The sequence below is a fragment of the Carcharodon carcharias genome, chromosome 16 (assembly GCF_017639515.1).
Source record: "Carcharodon carcharias isolate sCarCar2 chromosome 16, sCarCar2.pri, whole genome shotgun sequence".
NCBI lineage: Eukaryota > Metazoa > Chordata > Chondrichthyes > Lamniformes > Lamnidae > Carcharodon > Carcharodon carcharias.
Window position 1 is genome coordinate 101,561,835 of NC_054482.1, and position 17,789 is coordinate 101,579,623.

General features: G+C 46.9%; 1 protein-coding gene across 13 annotated transcripts in view; it reads left to right on the top strand.

Annotated features, from left to right (window-relative positions):
• evi5a (ecotropic viral integration site 5a) overlaps nt 1-17,789 on the top strand; it is a 312,699-nt gene that overhangs the window by 219,800 nt on the left and 75,110 nt on the right. The window contains exon 20 of one of the 13 annotated variants that reach the window (XM_041207865.1): nt 9,228-9,482. The exons of 11 other annotated variants lie outside the window; for them this stretch is intronic. In XM_041207865.1, coding sequence (XP_041063799.1) covers nt 9,228-9,458 — 231 coding nt within the window. In that variant the 3' untranslated portion in view covers nt 9,459-9,482. Of the gene's footprint in view, nt 1-9,227; nt 9,483-17,789 lie in introns of those variants that run through there. One more of the 13 variants, XM_041207868.1, reaches the window with a different exon arrangement.

The window sequence follows — 17,789 nt, forward strand, 5'->3', positions numbered from 1 at the left end:
TTTGTGTATTTAACAAGCTATTTTTATCTAGATCTAAAAAATTGATAGGAAGATACCATGTTCTTCAGTGTAGCTCAGTCTTAGTAATTTTCAAGTGAAGTACTTTATTTAGTATGACTCATACTTAATTCTACTCACATCTCTATACTAGTTCCTTTTAACAGACCATGAAAAATTTGTTTGTGTTTTGCCTGGAAGTGTTCCAGGCCATGTCATATAAGACCACATTTAGGTGATCAAATTTTAATCAGTTTTGCTCTTTTATACTGAAGCTAGTGGTTGCAAACATCGTTTTGTTAAACTATTGCGATTCCCATAGAGACGAATAACTTTTAAAAAGGTATGAATTTCCCAAACGACCTAAGAAAATAACTGACGAGATTTTCCACTTTAAGACTTTTACTGTAACAACCAAACTAAAATCAAAATAAATCAAACATTACTTAGCATGTAACTAATAGGTTTATCTGGAGATAAGATGCTTTCGCAATAACTGACACAATTGAGATACATCTTCTAACTCCTTTCACTGTGCAGCACATTTCTGGCAGATATATTGCGTTTCAAGACCGTGTCCCACATTTATCCCAGCCTTTAAGTCTCACATCTCCCTTCCACTCCAGGTTGCAACTTCCAGTGTCTTCAAAAGTTTGTCCACTTGGCTTTAGTCTCCCAGATCTGACCTACACCAGCAGGCTCACCTTGGTGACTCCTTGTTGCTTAAATCTCCAAAAGTCCCAACTGTTCTGTCTTTTCAAACAGCAATCCAGCTCTAATCAGCATCCTGCATGGTAATAACACAAGAAGTCTTTCTCCACTCTTCATATAGCTGCATTGTCTCTCTTGTTGTCTCTATCTCTCTCCCTGTCTCTCCCTCCCCCTCTCTCTCTCTCGCTTTCTGTCCCTCTCTCTCTCTCTCTTTCTGTCCCTCTCTCTCTCTCTCTTTCTGTGTGTGTGTCTCTCTCTCCCTGTCAGTTTCTCTCTCTCTCTCTCTCCCTCCCTCAGTGTCTATCTCTGTCTCTCCCTGCCTGTTTCTCTCTCCCTGCCTGTTTCTCTCTCCCTGCCTGTTTCTCTCTCCCTGCCTGTCTCTCTCTCTCCCTGCCTGTCTCTCTCTCTCCCTGCCTGTCTCTCTCTCTCTCTCTCCCTGCCGATTTCTCGCTCTCTCCCGATTTCTCGCTCTCTCCCGATTTCTCGCTCTCTCCCAATTTCTCGCTCTCTCCCGATTTCTCTCTCACTCTTGCTGGCTCTCTCTCTTTCTCTCTCGCTGGCTCTCTCTCTCACGCTCTCTCTCTCGCTGGCTTTCTCTCATTCTCTCACTTTCTCTCTCTCTCCCTCACTTTCTCTCTCTCTTTCTCTCTGTCACGCTCTCTCTCTGTCACGCTCTCTCTCTGTCACGCTCTCTCTCTGTCACGCTCTCTCTCTGTCACGCTCTCTCTCTGTCACGCTCTCTCTCTGTCACGCTCCCTCTCTGTCACGCTCGCTGGTTCTCCCTCTCTGTCACGCTCGCTGGTTCTCCCTCACTGTCACGCTCGCTGGCTCTCCCTCTCTGTCACGCTCGCAGGCTCTCCCTCTCTGTCACGCTCGCAGGCTCTCCCTCTCTGTCACGCTCGCAGGCTCTCCCTCTCTGTCACGCTCGCAGGCTCTCCCTCTCTGTCACGCTCTCTCTCTCTCTGTCACGCTCTCTTTCTCTCTCTCTCTGTCACGCTCGCTTTCTCTCTCTCTCTGTCACGCTCGCTTTCTCTCTCTGTCACGCTCGCTTTCTCTCTCTCTCTGTCACGCTCGCTTTCTCTCTCTCTCTGTCACGCTCGCTTTCTCTCTCTCTCTGTCACGCTCGCTTTCTCTCTTTCTCTGTCACGCTCGCTTTCTCTCTCTCTCTGTCACGCTCGCTTTCTCTCTCTCTCTGTCACGCTCGCTTTCTCTCTCTGTCACGCTCGCTCTCTCTCCCTCTGTCATGTTCTCTCTCTGTCACGCTCTCTCTCTGTCACGCTCGCTGGTTCTCCCTCTCTGTCACGCTCGCTGGCTCTCCCTCCCTCCCTCTCTCTCTCTCTCTCTCTCGCTGGCTCTCCCCCCCCCTCTCTCTCTCTCTGGCTCTCCCTCTCTGTCACGCTCACTAGCTCTCCCTCTCCCTCTCCCTCTCTCGCTGGCTCTCCCTTTCTCACTCTTTCGCTGGCTCTCCCTTTCTCACTCTTTCGCTGACCCCCTCTCTCTCTCTCGCTGGCTCTCCCTCTCTCTCTCTCTCTCTCGCTGGCGTGCTCTCTCTCTCTCTCGCTCACTGGCTCTCCCTCTCTCTCTCTGGCTCTCCCTCTCTCTCTCTGGCTCTCCCTCTCTCTCTCTGGCTCTCCCTCTCTCTCTCTGGCTCTCCCTCTCTCTCTCTGGCTCTCCCCCTCTCTCTCTCTCTCTCTGGCTCTCCCCCCCTCTCTCTCTCTCTCTCTCTCTGGCTCTCCCTCTCTCTCTCACTCGCTGGCTCTCCCTCTCTCGCTGGCTCTCCCCCTCTCTCTCGCTGGCTCTCCCCCTCTCTCTCGCAGGCACTCCCACTCTCTCTCGCAGGCACTCCCACTCTCTCTCGCAGGCACTCCCACTCTCTCTCGCTGGCACTTCCACTCTCTCTCGCTGGCACTTCCACTCTCTCTCGCTGGCACTCCCTCTCTCTCTCGCTGGCACTCCCTCTCTCGCTGGCACTCCCTCTCTCTCTCGCTGGCACTCCCTCTCTCGCTGGCACTCCCTCTCTCGCTGGCACTCCCTCTCTCTCTCGCTGGCACTCCCTCTCTCTCTCGCTGGCACTCCCTCTCTCTCTCGCTGGCACTCCCTCTCTCTCTCGCTGGCACCCTCTCTCTCTCGCTGGCACTCCCTCTCTCTCTCGCTGGCACTCCCTCTCTCTCTCGCTGGCACTCCCTCTCTCTCTCGCTGGCACTCCCTCTCTCGCTCGCTGGCACTCCCTCTCTCGCTCGCTGGCACTCTCTCGCTCGCTGGCACTCCCTCTCTCTCGCTGGCACTCCCTCTCTCTCTCGCTGGCACTCCCTCTCTCTCTCGCTGGCACTCCCTCTCTCTCTCGCTGGCACTCCCTCTCTCTCTCGCTGGCACTCCCTCTCTCGCTCGCTGGCACTCCCTCTCTCGCTCGCTGGCACTCTCTCGCTCGCTGGCACTCCCTCTCTCTCGCTGGCACTCCCTCTCTCTCTCGCTGGCACTCCCTCTCTCTCTCGCTGGCACTCCCTCTCTCGCTGGCACTCCCTCGCTCTCTCGCTGGCACTCCCTCGCTCTCTCGCTGGCACTCCCTCTCTCGCTCGCTGGCACTCTCTCTCTCGCTCGCTGGCACTCCCTCTCTCGCTCGCTGGCACTCCCTCTCTCGCTCGCTGGCACTCCCTCTCTCGCTCGCTGGCACTCCCTCTCTCGCTCGCTGGCACTCCCTCTCTCTCGCGCTGGCACTCCCTCTCTCTCGCGCTGGCACTCCCTCGCTCTCTCGCTGGCACTCCCTCGCTCTCGCGCTGGCACTCCCTCTCTCTCGCGCTGGCACTCCCTCTCTCGCTCGCTGGCACTCCCTCTCTCGCTCGCTGGCACTCCCTCTCTCTCGCGCTGGCACTCCCTCTCTCTCGCGCTGGCACTCCCTCTCTCTCGCGCTGGCACTCCCTCTCTCTCGCGCTGGCACTCCCTCTCTCTCGCGCTGGCACTCCCTCTCTCTCGCGCTGGCACTCCCTCTCTCTCGCGCTGGCACTCCCTCTCTCTCGCGCTGGCACTCCCTCTCTCTCGCGCTGGCACTCCCTCTCTCTCGCGCTGGCACTCCCTCTCTCTCTCGCTGGCACTCCCTCTCTCTCTCGCTGGCACTCCCTCTCTCGCTGGCACTCCCTCTCTCTCTCGCTGGCACTCCCTCTCTCTCTCGCTGGCACTCCCTCTCTCGCTGGCACTCCCTCGCTCTCTCGCTGGCACTCTCTCTCTCGCTGGCACTCTCTCTCTCGCTGGCACTCTCTCGCTCGCTGGCACTCCCTCTCTCTCGCTGGCACTCCCTCTCTCTCTCGCTGGCACTCCCTCTCTCTCTCGCACTGGCACTCCCTCTCTCTCACGCTGGCACTCCCTCTCTCTCGCACTGGCACTCCCTCTCTCTCGCGCTGGCACTCCCTCTCTCTCGCGCTGGCACTCCCTCTCTCTCGCGCTGGCACTCCCTCTCTCTCGCGCTGGCACTCCCTCTCTCTCGCGCTGGCACTCCCTCTCTCTCGCGCTGGCACTCCCTCTCTCTCGCGCTGGCACTCCCTCTCTCTCGCGCTGGCACTCCCTCTCTCTCGCGCTGGCACTCCCTCTCTCTCGCGCTGGCACTCCCTCTCTCTCGCGCTGGCACTCCCTCTCTCTCGCGCTGGCACTCCCTCTCTCTCGCGCTGGCACTCCCTCTCTCTCTCGCTGGCACTCCCTCTCTCTCGCGCTGGCACTCCCTCTCTCTCGCGCTGGCACTCCCTCTCTCTCTCGCTGGCACTCCCTCTCTCTCGCGCTGGCACTCCCTCTCTCTCGCGCTGGCACTCCCTCTCTCTCGCGCTGGCACTCCCTCTCTCTCGCGCTGGCACTCCCTCTCTCTCTCGCTGGCACTCCCTCTCTCTCTCGCTGGCACTCCCCCTTTCTCTCTCTCTCTCGCTGGCACTCCCTCTTTCTTTCTCTCTCGCTGGCACCCCCTCTTTCTCTCTCTCTCGCTGGCACCCTCTTTCTCTCTCCCTCGCTGGCACTCCCTCTTTCTCTCTCCCTCGCTGGCACTCCCTCTTTCTCTCTCCCTCGCTGGCACTCCCTCTTTCTCTCTCCCTCGCTGGCACGCCCTCTTTCTCTCTCCCTTGCTGGCACGCCCTCTTTCTCTCTCCCTCGCTGGCACGCCCTCTTTCTCTCTCCCTCGCTGGCACTCCCTCTTTCTCTCTCCCTCGCTGGCACTCCCTCTTTCTCTCTCCCTCGCTGGCACTCCCTCTTTCCCTTTCTCTCGCTGGCTCCCTCTTTCGCTTTCTCTCTCCCTCTCTCGCTTTCTCTCTCCCTCTCTCGCTTTCTCTCTCCCTCTCTCGCTTTCTCTCTCCCTCTCTCGCTTTCTCTCTCCCTCTCTCGCTTTCTCTCGCTTTCTCTCTCTCACTCGCTTTCTCTCTGGCACTCCCTCTCTCACTTTGTCTCTGGCTCTCTATCTCTATCTCTCTCTCACTTTCTCCCTTTGGCACTCTCTTTCATTGGCACTCTCTCACTCTCTCTCTATCTCTCTCTCACTCTCTCACATTTTTTCTTTCTCTCTCTCTTTCCCTTTCTTGCTTTCTCTCTTTCTCTCTCTCTCCCCCTTTCTCTCTCTCTCTCTCTCTCTTTCTCTCCCTCTCTCTTTCTCACTCTCACTGACTTTCTCACTCTCACTCTCTCTCACTTTCTCCCTGATATGCTTTCTCTCTCACTCACACTTCCTCTCACTCACACTCTCTCTCACTCACACTCTCTCTCACTCACACTCTCTCTCACTCACACTCTCTCTCACTCACACTCTCTCTCTCTCACTCACACTCTCACTCACTCACACACACTCTCTCTCACTCACTCTCTCTCTCACTCACACTCTCACTCACTCACACTCTCACTCACTCACACTCTCACTCACACTCTCTCACTCACACTCTCTCTCACTCACACTCTCTCTCACTCACACTCTCTCTCACTCACACTCTCTCTCACTCACAGTCTCACTCATGCTTTCTCTCTCGCTTTCTCTCTCTCTCACTCACTCACTCTCTCTCTCTCTCACTGTCTCTCTTTCTCACTCTCTCTCTCTCTCAATTTCTCTCTCTCTTGCTGTCTCTCTCTTTATCTTTCTCTCTGGCTGGCTCTCTCTCTCTCGCTGGCTCTCTCTCTCTCGCTGGCTCTCTCTCTCTCGCTGGCTCGCTCTCTCTCGCTGGCTCTCTCTCACTCAAACTCTCTCACTCAAACTCTCTCACTCAAACTCTCTCACTCACACTCTCTCACTCACACTCTCTCACTCACACTCTCTCACTCACTCTCTCACTCACACTCTCTCACTCACACTCTCTCACTCACACTCTCTCACTCTCACTCACACTCACTCTCGCTAACTTTCTCTCACTCACACTCTCTCTCACACTTTCTTTCTCTCTCACTTTCTCTCTTGCTGGCTCTCTCTCTTTCTCTCTGGCTGGCTCTCTCTGTCGCTGGCTCTCTCTCTCTGTCGCTGGCTGTCTCTCTGTCGCTGGCTCTCTCTCTCTCGCTGGCTCTCTCTCTCTCGCTGGCTCTCTCTCTCTCGCTGGCTCTCTCTCTCTCGCTGGCTCCCTCTCTCGCTGGCTGTCTGGCTTTCTGGCTGTCTGGCTTTCTCTCTCTCGCTGGCTCTCTGGCTGTCTGGCTTTCTCTCTCTTTCTCTTTATCTCTCACTCTCTCACTTTCTCTCTCTGGCACTCTCTCACTTTCTGTCTCTCGCTGGCACTCCCTCTCTCTGTCTCGCGCTGGCTCTCCCTCTCTCGCTGGCTCTCTCTCTCTCTCTCTCGCTGGCTCTCCCTTCTCTTTCTCTCGCTGGCTCTCCCTTCTCTTTCTCTCGCTGGCTCTCCCTTCTCTTTCTCTCGCTGGCTCTCTCTCTCTCTTTCTCTCTGGCTGGCTCTCTCTTTCTCTTACTCTCGCTGGCTCTCTCTTTCTCTTACTCTCGCTGGCTCTCTCTTTCTCTTACTCTCGCTGGCTCTCTCTTTCTCTTACTCTCGCTGGCTCTCTCTTTCTCTTACTCTCGCTGGCTCTCTCTTTCTCTTACTCTCGCTGGCTCTCTCTTTCTCTTACTCTCGCTGGCTCTCTCTTTCTCTTACTCTCGCTGGCTCTCTCTTTCTCTTACTCTCGCTGGCTCTCTGTCTCTCTCTCGCTGTCTCCCTGGCTGTCTGGCTTTCTCTCTCTCGCTGGCTGTCTGGCTGTCTGGCTTTCTCTCTCTCTTTCTCTTTATCTCTCTCTCTCACTTTCTCTCTCCGGCACTCACTCTCTCTCTCTGGCATTCTCTCACTTTCTGTCTCTCGCTGGCACTCCCTCTTTCTCTCTCTCTCGCGCTGGCACTCCCTCTCTCTCGCACTGGCTCTCCCTCTATCTATCTCTCTCTCGCGCTGGCACTCCCTCTCTCTCTCTCTCGCTGGCTCGCTCACTCTCTCGCTCGCGCTGGCTCGCACTCTCTCTCTCTCGCTGGCTCGTGCTCTCTCTCTCTCTCGCTGGCTCGTGCTCTCTCTCTCTCTCGCTGGCTCTCTCTCTCTCACTGGCTCGCTCTCTCTCTTTCTCTCGCTCTCTCTCGCTCTCTCTTTCTCTCGCTCTCTCTTTCTCTCGCTCTCTCTTTCTCTCGCTCTCTCTTTCTCTCGCTCTCTCTTTCTCTCGCGCTCTCTTTCTCTCGCGCTCTTTCTCTCGCTCTCTCTTTCTCTCGCTCTCTCTTTCTCTCGCTCTCTCTTTCTCTCGCTCTCTCTTTCTCTCGCTCTCTCTCTCTTTCTGTCCCCCTCTCTCTCACTTTCTCTCTGGCACTCTCCCTCAGGTTCTCTCTTTCTCTTTCCCTCTCTCTCTTTCTTTCCCTCTCTCTCACTTTCTCTCTCTCTCTCTCTCTCATTCTCTCTGGCACACTCTCTCTGACTTTCTGTCTGGCTCTCTCTCTATCTCTCTCTCTCTCTGGCACACACTCCTCTCTGTCACACACACACACAATCTCTCTCTCTCTCTCTCACTTTCTCTCTGGCACACTCGCTCTCACTTTCTCGCTGGCTCTCTCTCACTTTCTCTCTCTCTCTGGCACTTTCTGGTACTCTCTCTCATTTTCTCTCTCTCTGGCACTTTCTGGTAGTCTCCCTCTCTCGCTTTCTCGCTGGCACATACTTTCTCCCTTTCTCTCTCTCCCTTTCTCTCCCTTTCTCTCTCTCCCTCTCTCTCTCTCCCTTTCTCTCTCTGTCTCTTTCTGTCACTCTCTCTCTTTCTCCCTTTCTGTCTCTCTCTCTTTCTCCCTTTCTGTCTCTCTCTCTCTCTCCCTTTCTGTCTCTCTCTCTCTCTCTCTCTCCCTTTCTGTCTGTCTCTCTCTCTCTCTCTCCCTTTCTGTCTGTCTCTCTCTCTTCCTTTCTGTCTCTCTCTCTTCCTTTCTGTCTCTCTCTCTTCCTTTCTGTCTCTCTCTCTCCCTTTCTGTCTCTCTCTCTCTCTCCCTTTCTGTCTCTCTCTCTCTCCCTTTCTGTTTCTCTCTCTCCCTTTCTGTTTCTCTCTCTCTCCCTTTCTGTCTCTCTCTCTCTCCCTGTCGCCCTCGCGCTACCCGCCTCAGCACGAATGAGCAACTGTCCCTTTTCTCTGTCAAGGTGAGGAAACTGTCACCCGACTTTCAAAAGTTTTTGGCCCAGGCTCCTTTCCCGACGACAATCCAGGTCACATGGGCCTGCCTCTGTGCCGTGGTTTTGTATGACAACCATCTCTCCTAACTAGAACATTCTGTTTTACCTTAAGTTAAAGGAGTCATTTTAAAAGATAACTGTCTTGTATAGTCATGCATTTGTAACTAAAAATGAAAAGAAAATTACTGTAATAATATTCTTTGCCATAACACTATTAAAATACAATATTGTATACATTTTTGCAACTAAATTGTTACACAGTACAAGTAACGTTTTCTCCTCCTCTTTGGTCACATTTTACCTTTAAAAATTCTTTCCTAGAAACATTGTTAGTCTTAACCCATAACAAAACCAACTGAATGTGACAATTAAGATTTAAAGTGCAGCCAGCATCAGTTCTTAGTATCCCAACTCTCTTCAAACAAGAGTATCTTTTACTATTGGTCAATTCCCTTTCTTTCAATCTCTGCTAATTCACATGTACATATCTCCTAATTTATTTTGTGTAGCCTGAATGGCGTTTGCATGTCTTTGGTTAAAAGATTGCATCTTGATTTCATATCCTTCATGTTGCTTTTTAAAATCTCTATTGGATTGTGCACCATCTAGGACCCTGGGAGTAGTGTTTGTAATGGGCCCAAAAGTTTTATTTGTTTTGTTTGATTAACTTTGTCAAGAATAACCTTGCTGATTGCTAGCAAACCATCTGGCTTCTGGGTTTTGTGGCTGTGAATTGAAATCCAAGGAGAAATCCCCTGTCATATCACTTTTTACACTGTGGATTCAGCAGTTTTCTTTGTTCTTTAAAGTCAGGCACTAAATCGTCATCAGGGTTTTCACTTTTCAAAACAGACTGAAACACTCTTTTCAGGCCTTAACTCTTGATTTCCATTTTTCTTCCAGATCTACGTGCGTTTTAGTGTCCAAGTCTGTGAACAAAGTTTCAACCAGCCAAACATCCAAATTGTCATTCACAACAATTGGATTCACCTTATCCTGTTTACATTCAGGATCACTTTTAACTTCAATTGTTTTTTTCCATGGTGGACCCTTTGTTGTTCACTTCCAGGACACGCAGTTTTAACACTGCCCCCTTTTGTACAAGTCTTAATTTTTCTGTTAAAATCTCTTTAGCTGCTTTTAAGAATTTTATTAAGGTTATGTCAATGTTCAGTTAAGAAAGCCTGATACTCCTTTTTAGTCAGGTCATGAATTTTCTTAATTTCTTTTTACTTTTCGTCATCCCATTGCATTCAAACTTTGTCTAATTATTTTCTAGCAAGAGCTATCACTTGGTCATTTTGAAGTTTTAATTTACATTCAAGAGCACGTATCTTTCTTCATAGTTCTACAGTGTCAGCATTGAATACAGCTGTTCCACTCTCTTTCAAAGCAATTTTTCCTTTGTTTCATCATTAGCTTTGAATAATGTTGTTGTCTGTTTTGCCATGCTTTGCTAATGTTTTCCTTGTATTTTTAATTCGGACGGCTATAACTCGTCTCCAGCTGCCATTCACTCTCTCTTATCAGCTTGATGTTCCAATGTCACTTTACAATTAGCAGCCTGAATTTCTGTCTCTTTGGATGCACCTTCAGTCAAAATAGTAACTTTTGCAGCAGGGTTACAGAAAATTATGGTTTCTTTTAAGTCACTCTATTCTTCTTGTACAACTTCAGTTTCCCCAGCCTCAACAGGTTTTTCCAAAACCACAGGAGAGGCAATACCATATCCGCAGCCACGTCATTTCCTAATAAGAAATCTAAACCATCAATAGTCAAGTTAGGAACAACTGCCACAATTACAGAACCATTAATTAAGCTGCATTTTAAATTAACTCTATCCAAAGGAGTAGGTAAACTATTTCCATCAATCTCCCATATCGATACATTTTTATTTAGCGAATTTTCTGATGGGAAATTCCCATCATCTGCCAACATCAGTGACTGTCTCGATCCCGTATCTCCAAGAATAACAATCGGCTTCCCTGCCTCACCGGACAAGAATGTGACACTTCACCTTTAAACGGAAAATTTCAATAATTTTCTGCATCCTGTCCCATCTTAGTAATGAATACAAGGGATCCTACAACTTTGTCATCATCTTTAACCACTGGGATAATATTTTCTGAAGGGGAACCATGCAATCTTACAAATGCTGTAGTTTTGTTTTTTCATCTCCAACTTTCAGCCTTGCAGCCTTCACATGTCCTTTTCTGTGACAAAAATAATATGTTGGTACACTTGAATTGACCTAAACCTCGACTATCTCTCGTACTACTGGAGGGTCCGTTTCTTCCCCGGGCCATTTTTGCCACTATAATCAGATCTTCTGTCCACTTTCTCTGAGAGTTTATAAATGCAGACTTATTACTAACATGCTTGTGAGATAATTCAGTCTTCGGACATTACTGCAGCTTCCCTTATTTTAGGAACTTTATGGTCTTCCAAGTGGGAACTTATTCCCAAAGTGACACTATTTATAAATCCTTCCATTAGCATCATCTCCCTAAGATTTTCAAAGTCTTGTTCAACCTTTATAAATCTATACCACCTATCAAGCACCATTTCTTTTTGTCTAGCAAATTCCAGAAAAGTCTGACTATGTTTTTTCCTTAAGTTCCTAAATTTCTGTAAGCCTCTGGCGCTAACTCATATGCATTGAGAACAGCAGCTTTCAATGTATTATAGTTATCAGACTGTTCATCTGAAAGAGATGAGTATACCCCCAAAGCCTTCCCACACTGCAGTAAAATAGTCCAATTTTCTTTCAGCCATTGCAGTTTTATGGCAATTTTCTCACTGATTTTAGGCACTGAGTGAATATTCCTTACCAAATCAAAACCAGCAGTTAATGCTGAGTCTTCCTCCAGTTTTACCGCCACCCTCTGTTCACACAATCTAATTTTTGCTCTACCCAATTCAAACTTCTGCCAAACTTCCTCATTTCCTTTTCTCTTTGAAATTCTATTTCAAGTTTTCACTTTTCTGACTCCAATTCAGGTTGTTTCATTTGTAATTAAAGTCTAGCTAATTCAACTTGAGTACTATTATGATTACTCCTTTCCTGCTCAAGTACTGAGCCAATTCTTCAACAGTCCCTGCCTTTTTAGCTTCTACTTTCAAGTCAGCCTCTCTGCCACAGCCTTCAAATTAACCTTTGTTAACTGTTGCAAGGCACTGACAGGTCTTCTCTTTCCAGAATCGCCTAAGCATTAGAAGTAGTCATGTTGACTTTTCACTGAGCGCAGCAAAACTAAATGTGAAATCTTATTTTTTAAAACTCTGATAAATTCTAGTGTTCCTGTTTTACAGTCTCTGGATTTTGATCTCGCAGTTGCTCCCAATATGGTACGATCCCCATGGGGATCAATAACATTTAAGAGCAGAATTTCCCAAAAGACCAATGGAAATAACCGAGTGACAAGATTTCACATTTTAAGACTTTTACTGTAACAAACTATATCAATATAAATCTAAACCATTAACATTACTTAACATGCAACTAGTACTTTGAACAAAAGAAAAGGTTCTTTCGCATTAACTAACTAACGCAATCGAGATACTCAACATACATCCTACAGCCCCTTTTGCTGTGCACCACACTTCTGGTAGATACATAGCATTACAAAAACAAATCCCACATGCTTCCCAGCAGGGTCATATCCCCTTGCCACGCCAGGTTGCAACTTCCAGTGTCCTTCATAAGTTGCTCCACTCAGTGAATCTCCCAGATCCGACTTCCACCAGAAAGGCCCACCTTAGCGACTCCTTGCTCCTTGAATTCCCAGAAGTTCCTCCATCTTTTCGAAATGAGATAAAGCTCTCATCAGTAAAAAAAGTTTTACTCTGCTCTTTAAAGTAGCTTTTCTCCCTCTCTCTCTTTCTCTCTCTCTCTCTCTCTCTCTCACCCCCCCACTCCCCACTTTCTCTCTCTCTCTCTTTCTCTCTCTCCCTTCCTCTTTTTCAAAATGTTTTGGCCAGAGCTGCTTTCTCCATGAAAACCAGATCACATGAACCTGCCTCTGGGCAGGGTTTAGAATGATCACCAAACCCCCTATCCAGAACATTGTTTCACCTTAAAGGAGAAATTTTAAAGCATAAAGTCCCACACGTTTGTAACAAAAACACTAATTTTCATTAGATTGAATGTTTTACGTCTACATTTTGAAAAACTGTTGTGTCTTTTTTTGAGTTCTTTTGTTACAGCTTCAGAAGAGTACAAAAGGTAATTAAAAAAGACAATTTATTTCATGGTGTCATAGCTTCATTATACCAGCGAAACAGGCCATTTGGCCCATCTTGTCCTTGCCAGTTCAGTTGAGTAATCCAGCCAGGCCTATTCTCCAATGCTCCACCCTTTCCCCATAGCCCTCAACTACTCATCTGATTTCATTTTGAAATCATTAATCATCTAGGCTTCAATCTACCTCGTAGCCAGCAAGTTCTAGGTCATTATCATTGTCTGCGTGAAAAAATTCTTTACATACCACCCCCTGCATTTCTTGCCCAAAAACTTGGACAGAATCGCCCCAGATTTGCACTAAGTACGTAGTGGGCAAGTAAAACAGTGTTTTACCCACCAGCCGCGATGGCAGGTTTTCACACCATATCATCCCAAACCTACCGTATTAATTATGCATTCCCGGGATACATGCCATTTAGATGGCAGGTGGGCTCTATTTCGCCTGCCACACTGTCACCTCGCCACTCCATCAAGCCAGGCACTATATTTAAAGTACAGCTACACTTAGTGCTTCTAGCCCAGGACTGCAGCAAAGAAGACATGGTCCCAAAAGGCAAGAAGACTGCAGCCCTCGAGCACCTTTTGGATGCCATGGATGTCCACTATTCCCGCCCTGGCTGTAGGAGGGGCAACTACATTATCACTCCAGCTTGGTAGGTGAAGGCAGTGGTGATCAGTGCCATTGTTGCAGAGAAAAGGTTGACCATCCAATGCAGATAGAGGATGAATGATCTCATCCACGCACCCATCTCCACTCTAAATTCACACACTCAAGCCCATCACATCTCACTCACTGCCAGCTCAAGGGACATTACCGCCCATTCTCTCACATATACCCTTACATGTCCACCTGGCCTCATCTCCTCTGGAGACTGCCTCCTCAGCCCTCACCATCTTGAGTTCACTTGCACAGATCAACATATGCCCCCACACGCATCTTAGGATACCCTCCTTCCCCGGTACAGCTCTCGTCCTGCAGCCTCTTCCCTTGCCTGAGGCCACTTATCCCCCTTCCCCAAGCAAGACCTTGCCCTGCAGCCATTGAAAAGCCACCCACATATGGCTGATATGGGAGGTAGAGACCTATCCATGAACCCCCCCTAAAAGTGATGATGTGCTGTCTGTGAAGCCTGGTGCTGATGACTGAGTGCTGCCCGAAGCAAGGTAGGCAAACAAACCTTGAAATCCCAAGTGAAGTGCAGCCTGCCATGTGCACGCCTTATGTTTGCTGTTGTGAAACATGTCAGCGTGTTTTCCCATGGACGATCCAGCATAGGAGGGGTGGGGATGAGTCCTGTGTGCTGGACCTATGATATGCTGATGTATTACAATGAAGTTCCTGATGTCCGATGGCAGGGAATGCGGCCTGCCATCAGCGGGCGGAGCCAACAATTGCAAACTGGTTTCACGATGTCATGAAACCGATTTTTGGCCACCTTGCCGTATTGTCCGCTCACACCACAAACACGCCCGATGCCAGCGGGCATGGAAAATCCCAGCCCTTAAATCTGTGTCACCTAGACCTTGTGCCATCAGTTAATGGGAGTAGCTTTCCTTTGTCTATCTCATCATTTTATAGACTTTCAAAGTGTACATTTTAGGAAATACCAGACAGGAAACTTCTTATTTGCACAGAAAAGTTTTTTTAAAATAAATCCTTTTCCATAAAACTGATGCGAAACTGATCCATTTTTCTCACTACAGAATGCTTACCATGAGGCAACAAAATGAGGTAGATATTAAGCCATAAACAAAATGGTTGTGTGTTATCATGAAAGTATTAGAAGAATGTATGCTAAGACTTTGAGGCTAGTTTTAATAGAAACATCCGTACAGCAGCTACAACCTGCAGAAGCACAGAAGGAGCTGTTGACTAGTGATCGCAATGAAACTATATACTTAAACACCAAAGCATTTTATGTGACACATAGGGAGAAACATCAGTTCTAGTTGAATGCTATTTTTGGCTTTTAAACTTTCACATTAGAATGTGTGTGAACAATTAGCTTGTTCTTTTGGCAACACTGTGATGTATGGACTGCATTGCACAAATTATGATTAGATTTGAGTTTTTTTTCTACTACCAGCTCAGTATTTTCTTATACATAAGATAACAAATCTCTGTCATCACAAAGATCCGCCTTACCATTGGGACTTAGTTTCGAAAATTTTTCATACAAAAGCCTGTTTATTCACCATATGCATCTAAATATTTTGCTGGACATTATTTAATGGATGCCGAAATGAGTGGATTTGGGAGTAGTTCCTTATTTGATGCCTGTTTTCAACCGTCAGGCCAGAGCTCACGTTACAACATTGCAAGCTTTGGGAAGTTTTGCAGTATGTAACTGGTCCTCATCAAACACAAGTGGTCCTGAAATCTCTGAAAGTTTCTCACTTCCCAGTATTGCTGATTCATCACAAGAGAAACTTAATATGGAGGCGATGTGGTTCCTATATAACTTAGCTGGGAACCAGCTGCAAACATAAGCTGTGATTAATGTAAACCTTATTCTTAGAATTATACACCTAGTGAACCAGATTGATTTTGGTAGAAGAAACTTCTTGGCACTGAGCAATTTCTTTCTCATGCTAGGGATCATGTTTCATACCGGAAGATAGTTTAAACTTTTTATTTTTTGGTTTAAACTTTTCTTTTTTGGATTGTGAGGAAACTGGTGTTAAAAGGTAAAGTTTTGCCTTTTGTGTGGTTGCTCATTGTAATGTATGCTGTCCCTTATCAGATTTTTGAAGTAACTGATGAACAAAACAAAATACTGCAAATGCAATATGGTAAAAACCTGATAGCTGCAACTGATATAAATTTCACCTTTATAGGATGAACATGCACTTATATGCCAGATCTTGCACCAGCACAGCAAAATGGAGTACAAAACTTTTTTTTTTGTTTGAATTGCTGGAAACTGATCCTAATGGTGTTTTTCAGCCCTCTGCATGGAGATCCTGGGATCAAAGTCATCTTGGCTGGTGTCATCATTGAATAGAGCACCATTTGAGATGACACTTATCTAGTTAGTTCAAAACAATGCAAAAGAGCATTGACCGTTCTTCTGTGAGGGAGCTCTGGGGTAAATATTGCAAGAAGACGACACATGTCTGTTTTGTCATGACCTAATATTGGTGGCCTAAGAGGAAGTTATGCAGCCAATCAGGAACTTGCCAGATATGTTGCAAGAGGCAGCAGTTTTTTGACACTGAGGTGTATATCTTATCAAGATGCCAGCAATATCAGGCTACTGTTTCAACTTCATGTCTTGACAAAGGGCACACCCCCCCAGAACAACATAATCAGTTTTCGTTTTCTCTTTAAAAATGCTTACTAACCTGCTGTAGGTTTTAGCATTTCCTGATTTTGTTGATTTCCACCATTTGCTATTTATCCATTTTATTTTACCGCTTGAACTTCATGCTTGGTACGGTACAATCATCTGTGGTCTCGTCACTATGTTTACAGATGGTCAACTTTAGTTTCATGGGCTTGTATTCTGTGGATTTTCTGTTCACCCCAGCATCTATTTACTTTGCAAATGCTGTTCTATACTTTGACATTACTTCTCATGTCTGATCAGCCATTCCACCAAGGTGTTTTCCTGAGTCATCTTACTTAACAATATTGTTTCATTTTGAAGTTATGTTTGCTATTTTTGATACCAACATGTATTTCCAAACCCTTCTTGTTATTAAGTTAATTTGTAAGTTTTCTGACCTTTTGTGCATTCCCGATTTTTATCGCTCCACCACTGGTAGTCGTGAATTCAACTGCCAAGACCCTAAATTCGGGGATTCCCCCTCTAAGCCTCTTTGTGCCTGTACTTCTCATTTCTCCTTCAAGACACTACTTAAACCTGATCTCTTTGACATCCACCCTAAATCGCCTTATGTGACTCGGTGTCAAATTTTGATAATGCTCCTTTGTAGTGCCTTGTGATTTTTACTACATTGAAGGTGCTAAAAAAATGCAAGGTGCTGTTGTTGTAGAATCACTCTAAATATTATCCGTTCCTCTGAACTGTTTCTTTGTTTCATACGATGATGTACCATCATTCAAAGCACTTAAAATATTAACAGAAACAGTTTCTTCCTGAGGCTAATCAGCTGATCCCACTTGCCTGGTTAGAATCAAGACTACCCTTTATTAACAGCACTTTTGCATCTTTTCTGACACATCTTGTCAAATGCCTCTTGTCAATTGCCTGCTTACCAACTCATACCAATTCTGTAGGTGGGAGTGACCTGCCTTTCAGAAATCAGTTTTGGCTTCAAACTGTTACCTTTTAAGTAATAAACTCTGATGCAATTTTGCTGCTACTAGTGTGTGCAAAATTTCAACCATAGCTGCTTCTGTTTCCACCATTATTTTACCAAGTATTTTTGATTGTACTGCTCCATGTCTGTACCTTTTAATATTCTAATACTCTATATCTTAAATGACTTTAATACTACTCTCTAATTTCTTCATAAAGCCCATTGTGCCAGCAGTGAGAACATACTATTAGTTCTGCGGTAAAAATTGTTGATCCAAATTTTCGCCTTACACTTTTTACTTTCCCTGTATCTTACTTTTTGCTTTTGGGGAAACACCATGTGTTTTTCATACTTTGTCGACTCTGAGCATGTCAAAAGAAAATATTTCCTTTGGTTTCTTTTTTCAATTTCAACTTTTCATACTGGATATTTTTGAGCAGTTTTTAATTTAGTTGTATATTTTTCTAATGTTTGCCCTTTATGGTTTCCTGGAAACTTTTGAAGTACTTACGTTTTCTTTTGTCCTGTTAACGTTCCTGTGTAACCATTTAGGTCTGTGACCTGATACTTACCTCTATATGATTCATATTTAATTTGCACCTCCTTCAGTGTTAGCCTTGGCCCTGTAGCAGCGTTGTTGCTGCTGAGCCACAATATTACAGGCTCAGGGTCAACACCAGGACTTGAGCACATGATATAGGCTGCTGCTTCATTGCAGCACTGCATTGTTGAAGGCACCGCCTTTCAGATGAGATGCAGCCAGAAGGGCCAAGTGGATGATCCACTTCACTTTCCACCTGAGGTCCCCACCATCATACATGCCAGTTTTAGCCAATTCGACTTACTCCACATGATATCAAGAAACAGCTAAGGGCATTGGATACAGCAAAATCTATGTACCTGGCAGCATCCCAGCTATAGTGCTGAAGATTTGTGCTCCAGAACTAGCTGTATCA